Raw genomic sequence first — 16,034 nt, 5'->3', positions numbered from 1 at the left:
CTCTGTCGTCTGTAAGAAAAGGAGCAAAAATCTCTCTGGACCAGGCTGAGCCCTGCCACCCATCCTTCTAGTGAGGGGTCCACTGTGTGCCAAGGACAAGGTGGTCTCCATCTCCCTGTTTCCATCAAGTCAGAGCCCCAGTGGCTTCCAGGAAAAGCCTTGGCAACCCAGAAGCTCTGCCCGCCAGGCGGGTGGATTGCTAGTGAACATCTCCCAGTGCACTTGATACTTTTCAGGGGACTCTGCAGCCATTAACTCAGTCCCTTCAGCACATGTTATTTCCACTTAAACCATCCTTCGTCTCTGAGCTGCTATAGCCGTAGTTGTCTTAAGACTTTCGCCACAAGCTGTCTTTGAATAGCCAGAGCCTCAACTTGAACTCTTGCAGTTGTGTTATCCTGATGCATACAGTCTTGTCTACTCTTGGATCAGCAGGGAGACCTCAGCTTATTGCTTTCAGGCCCACGAGCCTTGCTAATGTCCATCCTCAGTATTGGTTCTCTGCGCTGAAAGAACATTGTTTGAAGCAGAGCCGGGCAGTGCACACCTCACGGAGGGATACAGGTCCCCTCTGTGGGAACAGACTTCCCACTTCATAGGAAGCACTGGGATTTTAGATTCTCACAGTCTGGAGTTGAATCCTTTTTATTCTTTTTTTTTTTTGCCTGGGAAAGGTACATTATCTTGTCTGTACTGCACACTTAGAATGACATTTAAGAGGGATGGTGGTGGAGAGCTGAAGAGATGACTTGGCAGTTAAGAGCATGTTCTACTCTTGCAGGGGACCCAAGTTCAATTCCCAGCACCCATATTGAGGAGTTCACAACCACCCATAACTCCAGCTGCAGATCTGACGTCTTCTGCTCTCCTAGAGCATCCACATACAAATATGCAACACATATACACACATACACGTAAACAAGAGTAATTGCTTATTAAAAGAAGTGTGAAAGTTACCCCACTTCCTTATTCCTTTTAAAAGATGGGGCTCCATGCTAGAGCCCTTGCTAGTAAATATTAGGGTTCAGTCCTCAGTGTACTACCCTCTGCCCTCCAAAAATAAACAAACGAAGTTTAGATCTCTTTCTCCTGCCTTATGCAGACAATTTGACCAAAAGGAGCTTAAGCATGATAGAGCCTGGCATGTTTTCCCACATAATAAGAAAAGACTAAGCACAACAACCCATAGCTTGAAGACTCCAAGGTCAAGGTCACTGTCCTCCTCTTGACCTTTCCTTTTCTCTTGGTGCCAAGCCTCATATCCCTGTCTAACACAGCTGAGCACCCACTGGATCCACCCTCTCCGTTAAGAAAAGCCACTGCTTATTTTGGTTTGGTAGATCGTGTCCTGGGCTACCCAGGAAGACATTAGCACCCACTGGATCCACCCTCTCCCTTTAAAAAAAAAAAGCCACTGCTTATTTCGATTCAGTAGTTTGTGTCCTGGGCTACCCAGGAAGACACTGGCGGCTTCTGTAGCAGAGTCAGGCAGGATGGTAGGGGGACGTGGTGACTGTGAGGCTGGCCAGCTAACAACTGGCACCACAGTAAGAAGAGTCACCAGCATCCATATCTGACACTGGACATGAACCTAATAATGTTTTAGTGATCGCTTTTTTCTCTCTTTAGGGTAGATTGTTGAAGGTCTTAAGCTGGGACAGTAGTGAAGTGATTGGTTCCATGAGCCCATTCTCTGAACTGTGGTCCATCCACTGGGGCAACTGCTAGTCAGAAGAGCAGGAAACATGTCTCTGAGCAAGATGAGGTGAAAGGGACACACTGTCCTCTGTAGGTAATGAGACGGTTAGAAGTGTTTTGTCATATGGTGAGGGAGCTTATTTTTATGTCTCCTAAGGCTAAACCAGGATGACCCTGACTGCTGTCTGTCCTTGGTGCTATTCAGGTTCATCAGCAGCATTCATCTTCAAGACCAAGAAAACAGAGTTAAATTGGTGTAGGAGGAATTTGGACTAACTCCAAAGCAAATTATTTCTGATGGATGAGCACTAGTACCCTCTTGAGGAAGTTGAGGATTTGCAGAAGGTTGAGGACACCTGAGCTTTAGACACTGTCTAGCCCATCCCCATCCAGCATGGGTGCCCCTCTGCAGTGGTCCAACCCTGTCCATCCATGCACACTCACCTCGAGGGAAGACCCAGCATTTTCACTGTATCTGTTTCCACTTGACTTGGGCCAGCATTAAGACAGTTCTGAGACTGGAGGTCTTCCCAGCTAATGAGGATGTAAGTCACCTCCCCAGGAAACCCAGCTACCGCCAGAATCAGCCTGACTATGAGTTGCCTATCCCATGGCTCTCTGACCCAAGGACAGCCCAGACGATGGAGGGTCTGAAGAGACCATCAAATTCTCCCACTTCCCAGCATTAGGGGCCACACACTAGGCTTTTCCAATTAAAGCACCCTACTTTCTATATCAATCCTTGGGTGATTCAGCCCTTCCCAGAACAATCTGCTAAACAGATTCTATCCCTTCAAAGTGAGTGCCTGTTGTACTCCCAAATATCCAACCCATAGGCTCTTTCCTGACTTGCTGTCATCCTTCTGCCCAGAGGCATTTGGTCCTCTTGACCATACCCTTCTTGAACACCATACCATGGTCATCAGAATATCACACAACTGCTCCCCCCCCCCATAGCTCTTCCTTCTTGGATTCCTATACCAACCCCTCTGGTGCCATCATCCAAGTCAGGGACTCCAAGATCCTACACTGGCTGTTTTCTTGTCTTGGACTTTAAGAGACAGAGACTGTCTTCTCTTAAGGGTTAGATGGCAATACCCTCTAGTACTAGATCCTGCCTCCTTGTCTCTGAATAGCATACCAGATAAAATGTGGTTCTTTGGACCTGTCTCTTTCACCTGGATTTCCTGTCTTCAAATAGGACATCCAACCATCCATCTGCCTAAGAATTCCAGAGTTGTCCTGTCCCACCATCACCACAATCACAAGACAGTAGCTTGCCAGTTCTTGCTCATTGGCATCTCCTGGGTTACCCTTGCCATCCTCCTCCTCTGTCTCTCATCATTCCTTCTCAGTCTATGTAATACCTCCTCCTTTTCATAGTACCCCTCATCCTGCCACTGCCACAGCCCAGTCCCATGACCTCTATTGGCAGAACAGCCACGCATCTCCCTGGTGGGATTCTTTGTCCCCGTGTCCTACCTTCTCCAGTCTGGCCTCCATTAAACCAGCAAAAAGATGTTTCTAAAATGCACATTGGTCTGTTGTTTTCCTACTTAAAATTCTAAACTGACTCTCCATTGCCTGTAAGACTATCTTCCTAACTCATGAGATATAATGTCTAGGAGTCACCTGGGGCTTGGCTAAAGTGCAGTCACCCAGAGATTTGAAGTTTAGAGTAGTCTAGGAATCTGTGCCCCACCCTATCCCCACCACTATCACCCAGAAAGTCACCTACCCATCACACTTTGGAGAAGGTAGACCTTGGGAGTTTAATGCAAACTTTGTCGAAGACTCTAGAAGGCCCGTCATGAACTGGGTTCTGTCTAGTTCCCTTGCCTCCCTGCTCCCTATTCCCTCTTGCATCCTAAGAAGTAATGGTAATGAGCTGCTGTGTGTTCTCAGGGTGTTCTGTCTGACATGCTCTGTCCTGTCTCTATGTGCCTGACACTGGCCTGCAAGCTTGCTAATGCCAGAACAGTGTCTTGTTTCATCTCTGTAACCCTAGAACGCAGCTCGTTGCCTGGACAGTAGCCAGTGGTAGTTCAGCACAATTGTTTGAATGAATGAATAATCGTAACTGTCACGATTCTCTGGTGATGGAGCCAAGACATCATATACTGTGGAAGCCTTTTCATCCCCAGTCCCCCAACAACTCCTGCCAGGTAGACTCTGAGGCCCTTCGCATGAGTCCGTTCTGGCACGTTCCTCATGCTTTCCTTCACTGTTGTACATGTCACTGTAGACCAGGAGCTCGGTCCTGAGCACAGTGCCACCATGCCAGAGGTGCTCGTTTTGCTGGAGGGGTCTCATAACTTTCACCTCTGTGGTCTAACAGTCAGTCCTCTTTGGGCAGCCTGAGGTTTCACAGCGTTGTCTGGCAGCTGAACTGGACTGTTTTCCCACACGCTCTTTACAATCATCTCAAAACCCTTGACTCTTTTCTGCATGAATCAGTAACCAAAGTGAGTCTCTCAACTCTGTTCCTCACTTACAGTCTCCTGCTCTCAGTAGAGGACTCTAACTCTATTAAATCCATCTGCTAAATTCAGCAGCCTGTCAAGACCTTGTTAAATATTTATTCCATCACCTGTCTTATTAGGGGATCCTCCCACTGTAGTTATGAGTAGATTAGTAAGTGCGCCATATAGATGTCATCCAAGTTAATGAACTTGACCAAGACACAGCCACAGGGCAGAACACCAGAAACTCCTTCCAAGCTTGTGTCTGATAATTAGAGAACTTACATTAAAACTGTTTAGCAACCTGAGAATTCACATGGAGTGTTGGAGCCATCCCTGAAGGATGGTGTCTATGGGTGGGTAAGGACCTGGGCGTCCTAACCCGGCATGGTGGGTCCATCCTTTCAGCTTCCCTTCCCCGGATTCTGAGCTTTCCTGGAGTCCTTACAAGGGTTGCTGAGAGTTTGAAGACGACCCATTCGGAGTCTTGTGGGGTTTTTCACGGTTCTTTCCAGATTGTGCGAAGCACTGCTGTCCTTCCTTGACTTCTCAGACAAGAAGGCCAACACAGCCATCGGACTCCTCACAGATTTGGCTCTAGAAGAAAGGTAATGGTCTTGTTTTGTTTCTATACATCAACAGTTCTTCAGCCCGTGTCAAGCTTTGTGGTCTTTGAAAAATGCCACCAACCACAGAGACTCAACAAATCTCCAGGAGAGCATTACAAGAGTAAGGACCTGGATGGCTTCCAGAGGGCCATAGCCATCCACTCCCATCCCAGTCCCTCCAGGTGGGCCTGGTAGCCATAACACACACTTATCCCTTGGTTCTATTAATTCTGCACCTGTGGATTCAATCAACCACAAATCAAACGTGCTTCTAAAAGTCTCTGTACTGGACGTGTACAGACCCCTTTCCTTATCATTCCCTAACCAATACAGAGTGTGTATTTACATAGCACTTTATATTGCTTCAGTACCATAGCTACAAATGCTGAGACATTGTAGGGGACCAGCCCCCACATTTATTTACCCCAGGGACTCTTGAGGAATGAGGGATAAGAGACTTAGTTAGAAATGAAGAGGGAAGGAAAAGATAGAAAATATAGGATAGACTCAGGAGGGCCTGGATCCTAATCTATCGGGCCTCGAAAGTCTCTGCCCTAGGGTATTTTAAAGGAATGCCAAGGGGTGGAGCAAAAGACCTCCCCCCAGCACAGCCAAGTGCAGACCATCTCAGACACCTATACTCAGGCCAGTGGTCTAATCATCCTCTTTGCAGACCTGCTGGGTAAAGCCCAAATGTCCACCAACAAGACTTGGCTCAAAGTTCCCAGGAGGTTATACATAGGTTATATGCAAATACGGTATCGTTCTATGTAAGGGACTTGGGCATCTGCACACCTTGGTATTCGTAGGGTCCTGGGACCAATCTCATGCAAACACCCGGAGGATGGCTACTGAAAACAGTGCTTCTTGCAGTCAGAAAAGCTTCCTGCCTCTTGGCCAGTGCCTGGTTTATAATAACTGCCAGAAAATCTGTGTTGAGTGAATGTAAGTGAGCAAGTAGAGGGGAAGGAACAGGGAAATGTAGCCTCCTTGTTGGTTGTCAGTAATACTGAGTAGCTATGTCTTCCTGCCTATTTGTTTTGGTTTTAGCTGCTGGGAGAAGATGGTAAAAATCCTAGATTTTTGGAATTATTATAAATTCTCAAGTCATTTTTTTTCTTGGTTTTTTGAGACAGGGTTTCCTCTGTGTAGCTTTGTGACTGTCCTGGAACTCACTCTGTAGCCCAGGTTGGCCTCGAACTCACAGAGATCTACCTGGCTCTGCCTCCCGAGTGCTGGGATTAAAGGCGTGCGCCACCACCACCTGGCTCTTAAGTCATTTCTTATGAGCTTTTAAAGCATTCATTGCACCCATTGTGAATCTTGCCTGGAAGTAGTCACGGAAGAAAGAGCTAATGTGCTCATAGGGGGCCAGCTGCGGGGCTGGAAGCATAGAATGCTACGCCAGCATGTGGTGACATGTGTCTGGGCCTTCTCAGCGGCTGTGATGGGTGAACAGGTGTTCAGTGTTTCCCACCTGCTCTTGGCATGTGGGACACACAAACCCAGAGCAAAGAGTCAACTTGACAGAAGCCTGGGAGTTCTAGTTACTGCTTGTAAGAGCTGGTGCCTGAGACCTGCTGTTCTGACATCAAAGATCAGTCTGACATCATCTTAGAAAAATTAAAGTCACGTGACAGAACCAGTGCCTTTTCATTTTAGGCACACAGAATGAATTATAGTGTGTACCGTAAGTCACACAGGCCCTGTTTGTAGCTCTCGGAGACATCACCTGAGATTCGAGCGTCCAGGTATAGTATTTTATGTCACTTAAAAATCATCCTGGCTGATGTTCTCTCCACAGATTCCAAGTCTGGTTCCGGGCCAACCTTCCAGGTGTCCTCCCCGCACTCACAGGTGTTCTGGTGAGCGCACCCCAAGTCCTGTCCTCTATGGCAGACACTTCTTAGCCAGGACAGAGCTGTTGAAGCACAATTTACATCCCAGCGCTCATGCCGTCTCTCAGCTTGATTAGTCATTTATTCACAGCTGGAATTTACACAGTTATCGGTTATTAAAACAGCTGCAGGAAGGACAAACAGAAGTGGCCTATGGACAGGGCTGGCTGCAGCGGGAAGGATGCTCCTCCGTGTGGGTTGTGTCTTAGATGACCGTGGGGAGGGAGCTCCTCTCTACCAGAGTCCTCCTTAGCACACAGTAGTGTCTCCGGGACAGGGGGTGGCTTTATCCTCTGGGTGGAAATCACCCCCATCAGGACAAGGGTAGCAGTGTGAGGAAATGAAGCAAGGGCTCTCCTTGGGGAGCACGCTGTGTCTCTCGAGCCATAAAAAGTCCAGGAGATGCCCCCCTCCCCCCGGGGAACATAACCACACCCCAACATTTTGCAGCTGGTTGGTGTAGAAGCCAAGTGTGTAACTCCGTCATGTGACCAGGGTGACTTCAATGATGTCCCTGTGTGACATTAGGCTAGGTGTCTGGTTCCTAGCCTTTTGATGAGCAAGGGACACTTCTAGAAAGGCCTATGGCATCATTATCTGCTGGTCGAGATGTCACTGTCTCTGAATTCATTTGCAGAAGCGAGAACCCATGTTATCCAGCCCCTCAGCCCTCTGCCAATGCATTGCCCTGATGGGAAACATCAGTGCTGAGCCTACTGCCCGAAGACACATGGTGGCCTGTGAGGAATTTCGGGATGCCTGTTTGAACCTCCTGGTATCACAGCCTTTCTATTTCAACTTGGTCTCCTCTCCTCCTGTAGGCCACTGGCTTCTTTTAGTTATTCTGTTCCCCAGGAACTAGGACCCCTTTGGCTTATTCCTGATAGAGCTGTGGGCTTCGTGGGGTGGTGACCTCCAAAGTCCTCTAGATTAAGTCTCCCTGACCCTAGAGAGATTTTGAACCTATCATCCACTTCCACAGCCCAGTTTCCAGTGCAAACCCAGGGCCTGCTGAGCCAGAGCGCCCTACCAACGTGCCCGAGACACCTTCTGTTGCTCCTAAACCGATGCTAACTCTTCAACTTGGTGTCTGTGCTTCTACCATCCTCCAAGTCCATGATATTGACAATATAGGGAGAATGGATGTCTCAAGCCACTTGTCTAAGGGAAGAGATGGCCATGAAGAGCTACAAAGCAGCAAGATGGTTGACTACCTTGTTTTGTTTCCAGGCCAAGTGTGAGGAGGACATGGACCTATTCAAAGAGGTCATATATACCCTCCTAGGACTCATCATGAATTTGTGTCTTGAGGGACCCTTCATCTCTGAGGTACAGTGCTCTCATCACCCTCCCTGGAGCCCTGGGACAGACACGTGGCGTTGGCTTGTTCACGTATTCACAAAGTGAACAGAAGCATGTGGCCCTGAACAGGAGCAGTCTGGGGACATGGAGGGCTGGAGGGATGCTCTGTCACTTTGCTGAGGGCCAGCGTCACTCGTGTCTTCATTCAGAAAGCTGTCCATGTGCACAGGACGTGCTCAGCCTCCCAGGGGCTGCATTGCAAGAGTCAAATGAAATCTGTCCTCATCTCCAGAATCACTGTCCAGAACTAGAGGAGACAGATATGGGAGCAAGAAAAGGATCCCCTGGGGGAGAAATATGGACATGGGTGTTATGGTTCCTAGAGGGAGTGGCTGGCTCTGTGTGATGGCTTAGAAGATACTCTCTAGAGGATTCTGACTATCTGGGCTATTAAAATGCCCCCCCTTCCCTATGTCTGTAGATGTGGGCCGTGAAGATGAGCCAAAAGTGCATGTCTCTGCTGAACAGCCAGGATGGAGGAATCCTGACAGTAAGTGTCTCCAAAAAGTGGACTAACAGTTTCCTGCTCCAGTGCTGTTTACATGTTAATAGGTCTCACCCTGTTTGCAGCCACCATCTTTAAAGTCTCTATAACTCGGAGGTATAGTGTGGGTAGGACTCCTCAAAGTCATGCCTACAAACACAAATGACAAATTTTGCCTTCAATCTGAGAGGATTTGGTGACTGCTCCCCGTACATGCACATGTGAACCTTGCAGAGTCCAGGAACCCAAGTTAAGACTCTCTTGGCTGTAGTCCAGAATCTTACCAGGGGATGCAATGTTTTAGTATTTCAAGAGACCCTTCAGAGGCTGATGCTGGAATGACTTTTCTTAACTCTGTTCCAACACTGGACTAGGAAAACTGAAGATGGTCTTCTGGTCAGGGCAGTGCACACGGAGAAGAGTGTTAGCATGACTCAGGAGGCCTTTGGCCACCGTCTTAACATGCACTCTTCACTTACTCATTTTTCCATCAGTGCAGGACCTAAAACCTAGACAGACAAGGTGACATTCGGGACAGGTGTCAGAAAACAGCCCTTTAAAAACTGCAGACAGAGGGAGTGGCTTCAGACCTCCCTAAGTTGCCCTCTGACCTGACTTCCACGTGAGCATTATGGCACACACACACACACACACACACACACACACACACATAAACAAACACACACAAGCACACTAACACACACAAATACACACACACACACACAACAATAATAAATAATTATAATTTTGAGACTTTTTAAATGAAATGAAAGCTGGGAAATAAAGCAAATGAAGTCTCCCAGGAAGTTGAACCAAAAGAGAAATTTGGAAAGATAAAGATAAGTAAAAACTCCAAAGGTCGGTCCTGGAAGTGGAGCATCTTCAAATGAGGACCCTGATGATACTGAGGTCTGGGAGGCACCCAGGAAGGACTGATTCTCAGGGTTGAGCTGTCTGCCCCTGAGTAAAGCTGAACTACACTGGGCCTCTGTGCCAGAAAGCAGTATCTCTAGCCCTTTGAGCTGCCTACCTGGCAAGCTTATTAAAAAAAGAACTATGTTTACTATGTGTTCTTTGGCCGTTACATTATTCAAAAATCAAGCAATAGATTTTGCTTCTAATATTGATGATGGCTTCTGCCTAACCAAACTCCTCTCCATTAACCTTTAAAGGTCATGAGCATTTTTGGAAGGGGTGTTTCATTGTCCTCTTGTGTCCTCTCAGAGAGCTGCTGGTGTCCTGAGCCGGACCCTTTCTTCCTCTCTAACCATCGTGGAGGAGGCACTGAGGGCAGGGGTGCTGAAGAAAATGATTAAGTTCCTGAAGGTAAAGTGACTGTACCGCTTACTGCTTCTTACACGTCCCCAGATACCTATTCAGCTCAAGAGAGCAGGTTGAAAGTGGGCTTTGTTCTCTTAACATGCCAAGATGTTATCCCCGCCGGACTAGAGAACCTCTCCTGCCTGTCCACCTGGACTGTGCCCTGAACAGCAACAAAAAAACCTGCTGAATGAATAAGTAAATGGTTGCTCAGCTACAGTGATAAAAATTGCTTGCCCTCCAAGCCCAGCTTTGAAACATGCAGTCTCTGTCCTTGAACAAGGTGCATTGAATGGCTTTCTGCAAGGTTTCTTAGCCCAATTATTTTGTTCGTGGAATCCTGGTACCTTCTGTCGGTATCTGGAGTGGATTGCTTGTAACTCCGTTTGTGAGCTTTGGAGGCTGCAGAGTTGTCTTGGGATCAAAGGCTGTTGGAATTTCCCAAATGAAAGGAGTGCAGCGAACCCAAGAGAGGAACTAGATTCACCTGGAAAGGCAAAGCGAATTGTCAGGCTGCTGCCTCCAGATACCACTCACGTGCTGCAAGGCTCACCCATGTTAATGCTGCAGGAGTGAAAAAACCTTGGGCCGAGCAGGACAGGAAGCAAGTTCCAAAGCAGGGAAGATGCTGCCTGACTAGGGCCGATGACAAGGGGCCAGAGTGGAGGAGCTCAGTTAAGGCTGATACTTGATCACTGCCTGACATTGTTGATACAGCTTCTGGCACTACGCCAGAGACTGCTGAATGCATGCACACATGTACACACACACATCCTGAGGACCCTGATATTGAGGGTTATGATTGCATAATTATTACCTCTTATAATGATCTCAGTGAATGATTCTTCACAAAGACTGTCAACCCTTGTTCTCCAAAGGCCAAAGGACCCAGGAAAATCATTTGCTTCCCTTTGGGGAAACATCTGCTATTGAACAGTCGGTGTTTATATATACATCACCGTTATCGAAGCCAGTCTCTCATAAAACCTCCCAGTGGTGTGAGGTGTACAGTGGACAAGCCTGCATTTCTACCTTGGGAATGGGGCTAGGTTGACAGATGGGTACAAGTCACACTCCATCCTTGCTCACCTAGTGCCATTGCTTCATCTAATTATCTTACAGAAGCCAGGAAGGCCACTGGCACTATTATTATGATCACTGAGGTGTCTAGAAAGAATGGTTATAACCTTGATTTTGCTTTTCTGATTTTGTTCTGAATCCTAGATGGGAGGTCAGACTGCATCGCGTCACGCCATAAAGACACTGGCTGTCTGCACAAACAACTACCATCCAGCTCGGGAAGAGGTGATGAGACTTGATAAAAGTAAGTGACAGTTTCATTAACAGAGACCATGCCTCAGTGGGGAATCCACCCTGGGAGCTGCAGAGAGAACCCAGGCTGAGGAGGGAGGAGACACTCAGGCAGCCTCACCCCCTTGTAGTGTTTACACAACGGGATGTCAGTTCATCTCCCATCACAAAGTGGTTCCTTGGCCTTTTGGCTGTGCTTGGGTAAAATGCCAGGCAGCTCAAAGATCATAGGGCAGAAGCTGGACAACGCCTTCCCCTCCCCCAAGTTAACCTGGAGTTGTTTCTATGGTGATGTTTCAGCTGGCCTAGCACCAGCTCTCCTCCTTCATGGATGGAGGGGAAACAACGCACATTCACCTGTCGGAGAACAGGGGGGCTTTTAGCATTGAGTTCAACTTCATTCATTAAGAATGCTTCATCAAGCTAAGCTGGGGTGTGCTGGATGTCTCTCCATTCGCAAGATAGATTCGGAGGCTTCAGAGTTACCATATCACCAAAGAATGCTCTAATTTCCCATGATCTAACTTAAGTCCTAAATCCTCTGTAGTTTTCATAGAGGGGGGCTCCCAGCAGAGGAAGCCTCCTAATATTTTTCACACCTCCTCACAGTACGCTGAAGATGACTAACTGAATGCGGTGAACTTTCCTCCTGAAAAGATACATTGCCACTTGCTCAGGCTGGCAGATGATGAAGAGTGTGGGGCACCTTGAGAACAGACTTTTCTGACACTCAAATCCATTTTTAGGACAGTCTCATTTGTTGCTCTAGCTAGCCTGGAACTTGTTATGTAGATGATGCTGGCCTTGAACTCAAAGAGAACTGCTTGTCTCCACCTCCCAAATGCTGGGGTTAAGCCACCACTCAGGCTACGAAAATCCTTTTATACCACAATGCAGGGACACAAGGAGAGAGCACGTATTTTCCCAGGTTTCTGGAGAAGCTGGCCGTCAAGCTCTTGGGCCTCTCGTGCCCCCTGGGCAGCCTCTTTAGGCTGTCCATTGGAACTGCTCCTTGTACCCATATTTCCCTGTAGAGTTCAACATTCTGATAATGCTGCTCGACTCGGAGGATGAAATTCTGGTGGGCAACGCTGCCCTCTGCCTTGGCAACTGCATGGAGGTGCCCAGTGCTGCCTCTTCCCTGCTGAAGACGGACATTGTACAAACATTGCTGAAGCTGGCAGGCAGCGACTCGCAGAAGACAGCCGTGCAGCTGAACGCAGGCATCGCCCTGGGGAAGCTGTGCACAGCCGAGCCCAGGTTTGTGGAGGTCACCACTGAGCCAGGCCACCCAGCTGGTGGTCACGTCCCAGAAAGAGTGGGGCAAGCCAAGCACTGTGTGAGGAACTCCACGGGGGTACCTCCTGCCTTCCCCGTGGGTGGGGGAGGGGGACCCCATGCCTGTAGGGATCCCCATGAGCTGTGTCTCTGGAAGAAGGGTCCTTTGGGGGAATCACAATCTCCAGCCTGAGAAATGGAATACCTTTCACAGGGTTCAGTCCCATGCATATGGCCGCCATCTTCTTGCCATTCCGTTCCTCCTCAAACTGCTCTATTTTGCGTACTCCTCTTCTCTCCTCTGTCTCATAGATATCATCTCTCCTCTCTCCCTCTATTATTCAGCTTTCAGACACTGTGACAAAAATACCTAAAAAGTCACTTAAAGAATGATTTCTCCTGCCTTGAGGGTTCAGAGGCTTCAGTCTCTGCTTCCTTGTTGCTTTGGATCTGTTTGCGGCACAGGGCCCTGTGTTAGGTGTGTGCGCGGCAGAGAGGGGGCTGTTCACCCATGACCTAAATTCCTCCCACTAAGCCCAATGTACTAAAAGTTCTATCACCTTATGACATGGACCAGAACCAAAGCCTTAGTGTACGGACATTTAATATCCAAACTATAATATATCCTGTCTGCCTCTCCATCTGTGCCCAAGTCTCTGCCTTGCCTCCTCTCTCTCTCTCTCTCTCTCTCTCTCTCTCTCTCTCTCTCTCTCTCTCTCTCTCTCTCTCTCTCTCTCTCTCTCTCTCCTCTCTCCTCTCTCCTCTCTCCTCTCTCCCCTCTCTCTCTTACTTTGTATCTTTCTCCTATCTCCCTCCCTCCCCCATTCCTTCCTTCCTTTTCCCCTTCTTTTTCTGTTTTCTCTAGTTGGTCTGGAACTCACTTTATAGCTCAGGTTGATCACAATCCTCCTGCCTTTGCCTCACTAACGCTGAGATTATGGATGTGCAATGCCATGCTTAGCTTCTCATCTTTTTCTTTATTTTCTGGAATAAACTTCTATTTTTTTGCTGAATGATTGGCTGGTTGATTGATTGACCCGGGTCTAAGCAAATGGAGGACCATCCAGTGCAGCTGACAATCTCCTGCTGGAGAGACAGAGCTGCAGAACAGCACCCCGAGGCCACCCAGCAAGCCAGGGCCAGGGACTTGCACCGGAACTCTGCTCATTGGTTCCCGTGTAGCTCTGCTTCCTGTCCTAGATCTGTCATGTTTTTAATCACCCCACAGTGTATGTTTTGGGGTATTCCCCGGCAGCTGTGCCCTTGGATAGAAGTGGGGGAGACCTTGAGGATAGGCTTGGGTATGGCTCCTGCCTCACAGCTGCACACCTCTCTTTCCTCCCCCTGGAAAAATGAGAAGGCAGGTTTGGATGACACTGAAATCCCTTTCAAGCTCTCTCTGGTTGATCAAGTGGAAGAAAAAGATAAAATCTTTCTTCCATAGAAAGCGAAGCACATTAGCTATCGTGAGTTCAAAGTGGCAACCTGCTGGGGTGGGATAGAGGGATTTCCCAAGAGCACAGCTTCATCTGAGCAGCCTGTCACACCTGACACTCCAGAAGAGTGTTTCCAGTACTATGTGGGTTCCCCAAGAGCCAACTTACCTAACTCTTTGATCTTTAGGGCTCCCCAGTGCCACCGTTACTTCCCCTTTCTACCTAGAATGATATGGCCCATGTCTGTGGCCAGCCTCAATCTGCAGAAGGTGACTGTGAACCATGATGTGTATTGACCTGAATTTTGTGTCCTGATTACCACAGGTTTGCTGCCCAACTTCGAGAGCTTCATGGAATAGAAATTCTCAGCTCTACAATGAAACACATGAATGATTCTTGAGGGACACAGTGTCTGTATACAGTCTGTGAACACACAACCATGTGTCAGGGATTATTGCTCTGCTAATAAAGTCTTTTTAAATACTCACTCCAGAATGTGACATCTGCTAGGTTTTCACCAGGAAGAAGAGAGTGGGCGGCTCACTCTAGCATCCATCACTTGCCTCTGAACTGCTCCTTCATTTTCTACTGAGACCAGAAACCAGCCAACCAAAAGCCTCATTTTGTAGGCAGTTTTTCTGTGTCTCAGCAGCCACTCCCAAATAACCAGACTGAGAGTTATTATTAATTATAAATGCTCAGCCAATAGCTCAGGCTTATCACTAGCTAACTCTTACATTTTAATTTAACTCGCATTTCTTATCTACGCTCTGCCACATGGCTTGGCACCTTTTCTTAACACAGCAAGTTCATCTTTCTCTCCAAGCCTCCTCTTGATTCTCCAAGACGACTCTTCTTCTTCTTTATGCTCTCTTTTTTTTCTGCAAGTGCTACCTAACTTCTACCTGTCCAGCTATTGGCCAGTCAGCTTCTTTATTAATCCAACCACAGTGACACATATTCACACAGTGTAAAGGAATAGTCTACATCATTTCCCAGATGCCCTTGTAGCAACACCACTAGGGGAGAACTAAATCCTGAGGGAAACATCAGGGGAACATCAGCAGTGACACTTCACATCTGCCTGCAACCCTCGGCCCCTTAAGAGACTGATGGTAGCACCAGGGTGTCAGCAGCCCCTGAATCCCAGCTGCAACTGTGGCATGGGCTTTTGAATTCAGTAGCTTGAGTGGTGAGAGGTTGCTTCCTGTCGGGGAGCTATTTCCAGTCCTGGGCCTGAGGGTCACCATTACCATCCAGTTGCATTTTACAAGTGCCCTGTTTTCTATGTAAGATGGTTCCGGACTTCCAGTGACAGAACACAGGCTCCTATTTCCTGAAACCCAAATGATGTACATTTATGTCCCTTACTGACCTCAGACTCCTTTTTAGCCCATTCCTAAAGACACTGCTTCCTTTTCCTAAAGCCAGGATCACCTATGGACTCCAAAATGAAAGGTTTAATAAATAACAGTTCTCTGGCTTCTCAGTGCAATCATTGATTGAACCATTTCAAGCAAAAAGGCAGGATCTGCACTGTACAGTAAAAGATAAGAATCTCCAAACCAAAGCTCCCAAGAATGGTGCCCCCTACTACCTGCCCACAGTGGTTACTGTGTGTTGTGGAATATTAGTTTAACTAGTCAAAGATGAGCTACATTTGTTTATGCTGTGGAATATCACTTTAACTGTGTGAAGGTGTTTTACTTCTGTTCATGCTGCATTTGTTTAACTATGTAAAGATGTATTGCATTTGCTTCACCTTGCCTGCCTAAGACACCTGATTGGTCTAATAAAAACCTACATGGCCAATAGGTAGGCAGAAGAGGCATAGCTGAGGATGGCAGGCAGAGAGAATAAATAGGAAGAGAAATGTAGGCCTGGAAGGAGAAGAACGAGAAAAGAGAGGAGAGAACAAGGGAGACACCCAGGGCCAGCCAGACAGCCACCAGCCAGCAGACATGAGAAGCAGTGAAAGTAAGATATACAAAAGATGGCATTGTTTTTTTACTGCTGCATAATACTCCATTGTGTAAATGTACCACATTTTTTTTTTATCCATTCTTCAGTTGAAGGGCATCTAGGTTGTTTCCAGGTTCTGGCTATTATGAATAATTCTGCTATGAACATAGTTGAGCAAATGTCCTTGTGGTATGGTTGAGCATCTTTTGGGTATA

General features: G+C 47.5%; 1 protein-coding gene across 3 annotated transcripts in view; it reads left to right on the top strand.

The window, feature by feature from the left end:
- Ttc12 (tetratricopeptide repeat domain 12) overlaps nucleotides 1-14,344 on the top strand; it is a 43,896-nt gene extending 29,552 nt beyond the window's left edge. For all 3 annotated transcript variants that reach the window (XM_042280885.2, XM_042280888.2, XM_042280886.2), the window contains exons 14-22: nucleotides 4,676-4,768; nucleotides 6,573-6,633; nucleotides 7,304-7,441; nucleotides 7,897-7,995; nucleotides 8,450-8,518; nucleotides 9,737-9,838; nucleotides 11,057-11,156; nucleotides 12,178-12,403; nucleotides 14,182-14,344. In XM_042280885.2, the coding sequence (XP_042136819.2) occupies nucleotides 4,676-4,768; nucleotides 6,573-6,633; nucleotides 7,304-7,441; nucleotides 7,897-7,995; nucleotides 8,450-8,518; nucleotides 9,737-9,838; nucleotides 11,057-11,156; nucleotides 12,178-12,403; nucleotides 14,182-14,257 (964 nt within the window). In that variant the 3' untranslated portion in view covers nucleotides 14,258-14,344. The remainder of the gene's footprint in view (nucleotides 1-4,675; nucleotides 4,769-6,572; nucleotides 6,634-7,303; nucleotides 7,442-7,896; nucleotides 7,996-8,449; nucleotides 8,519-9,736; nucleotides 9,839-11,056; nucleotides 11,157-12,177; nucleotides 12,404-14,181) is intronic.
- The last annotated feature ends 1,690 nt before the right edge of the window (nucleotides 14,345-16,034 follow it).

Source organism: Peromyscus maniculatus, chromosome 7, assembly GCF_049852395.1.
Source record: "Peromyscus maniculatus bairdii isolate BWxNUB_F1_BW_parent chromosome 7, HU_Pman_BW_mat_3.1, whole genome shotgun sequence".
Classification (NCBI taxonomy): Eukaryota; Metazoa; Chordata; class Mammalia; order Rodentia; family Cricetidae; genus Peromyscus; species Peromyscus maniculatus.
Note: the sequence above shows the minus strand (reverse complement) of the source record. Positions and strands in the feature narration are given on the sequence as shown.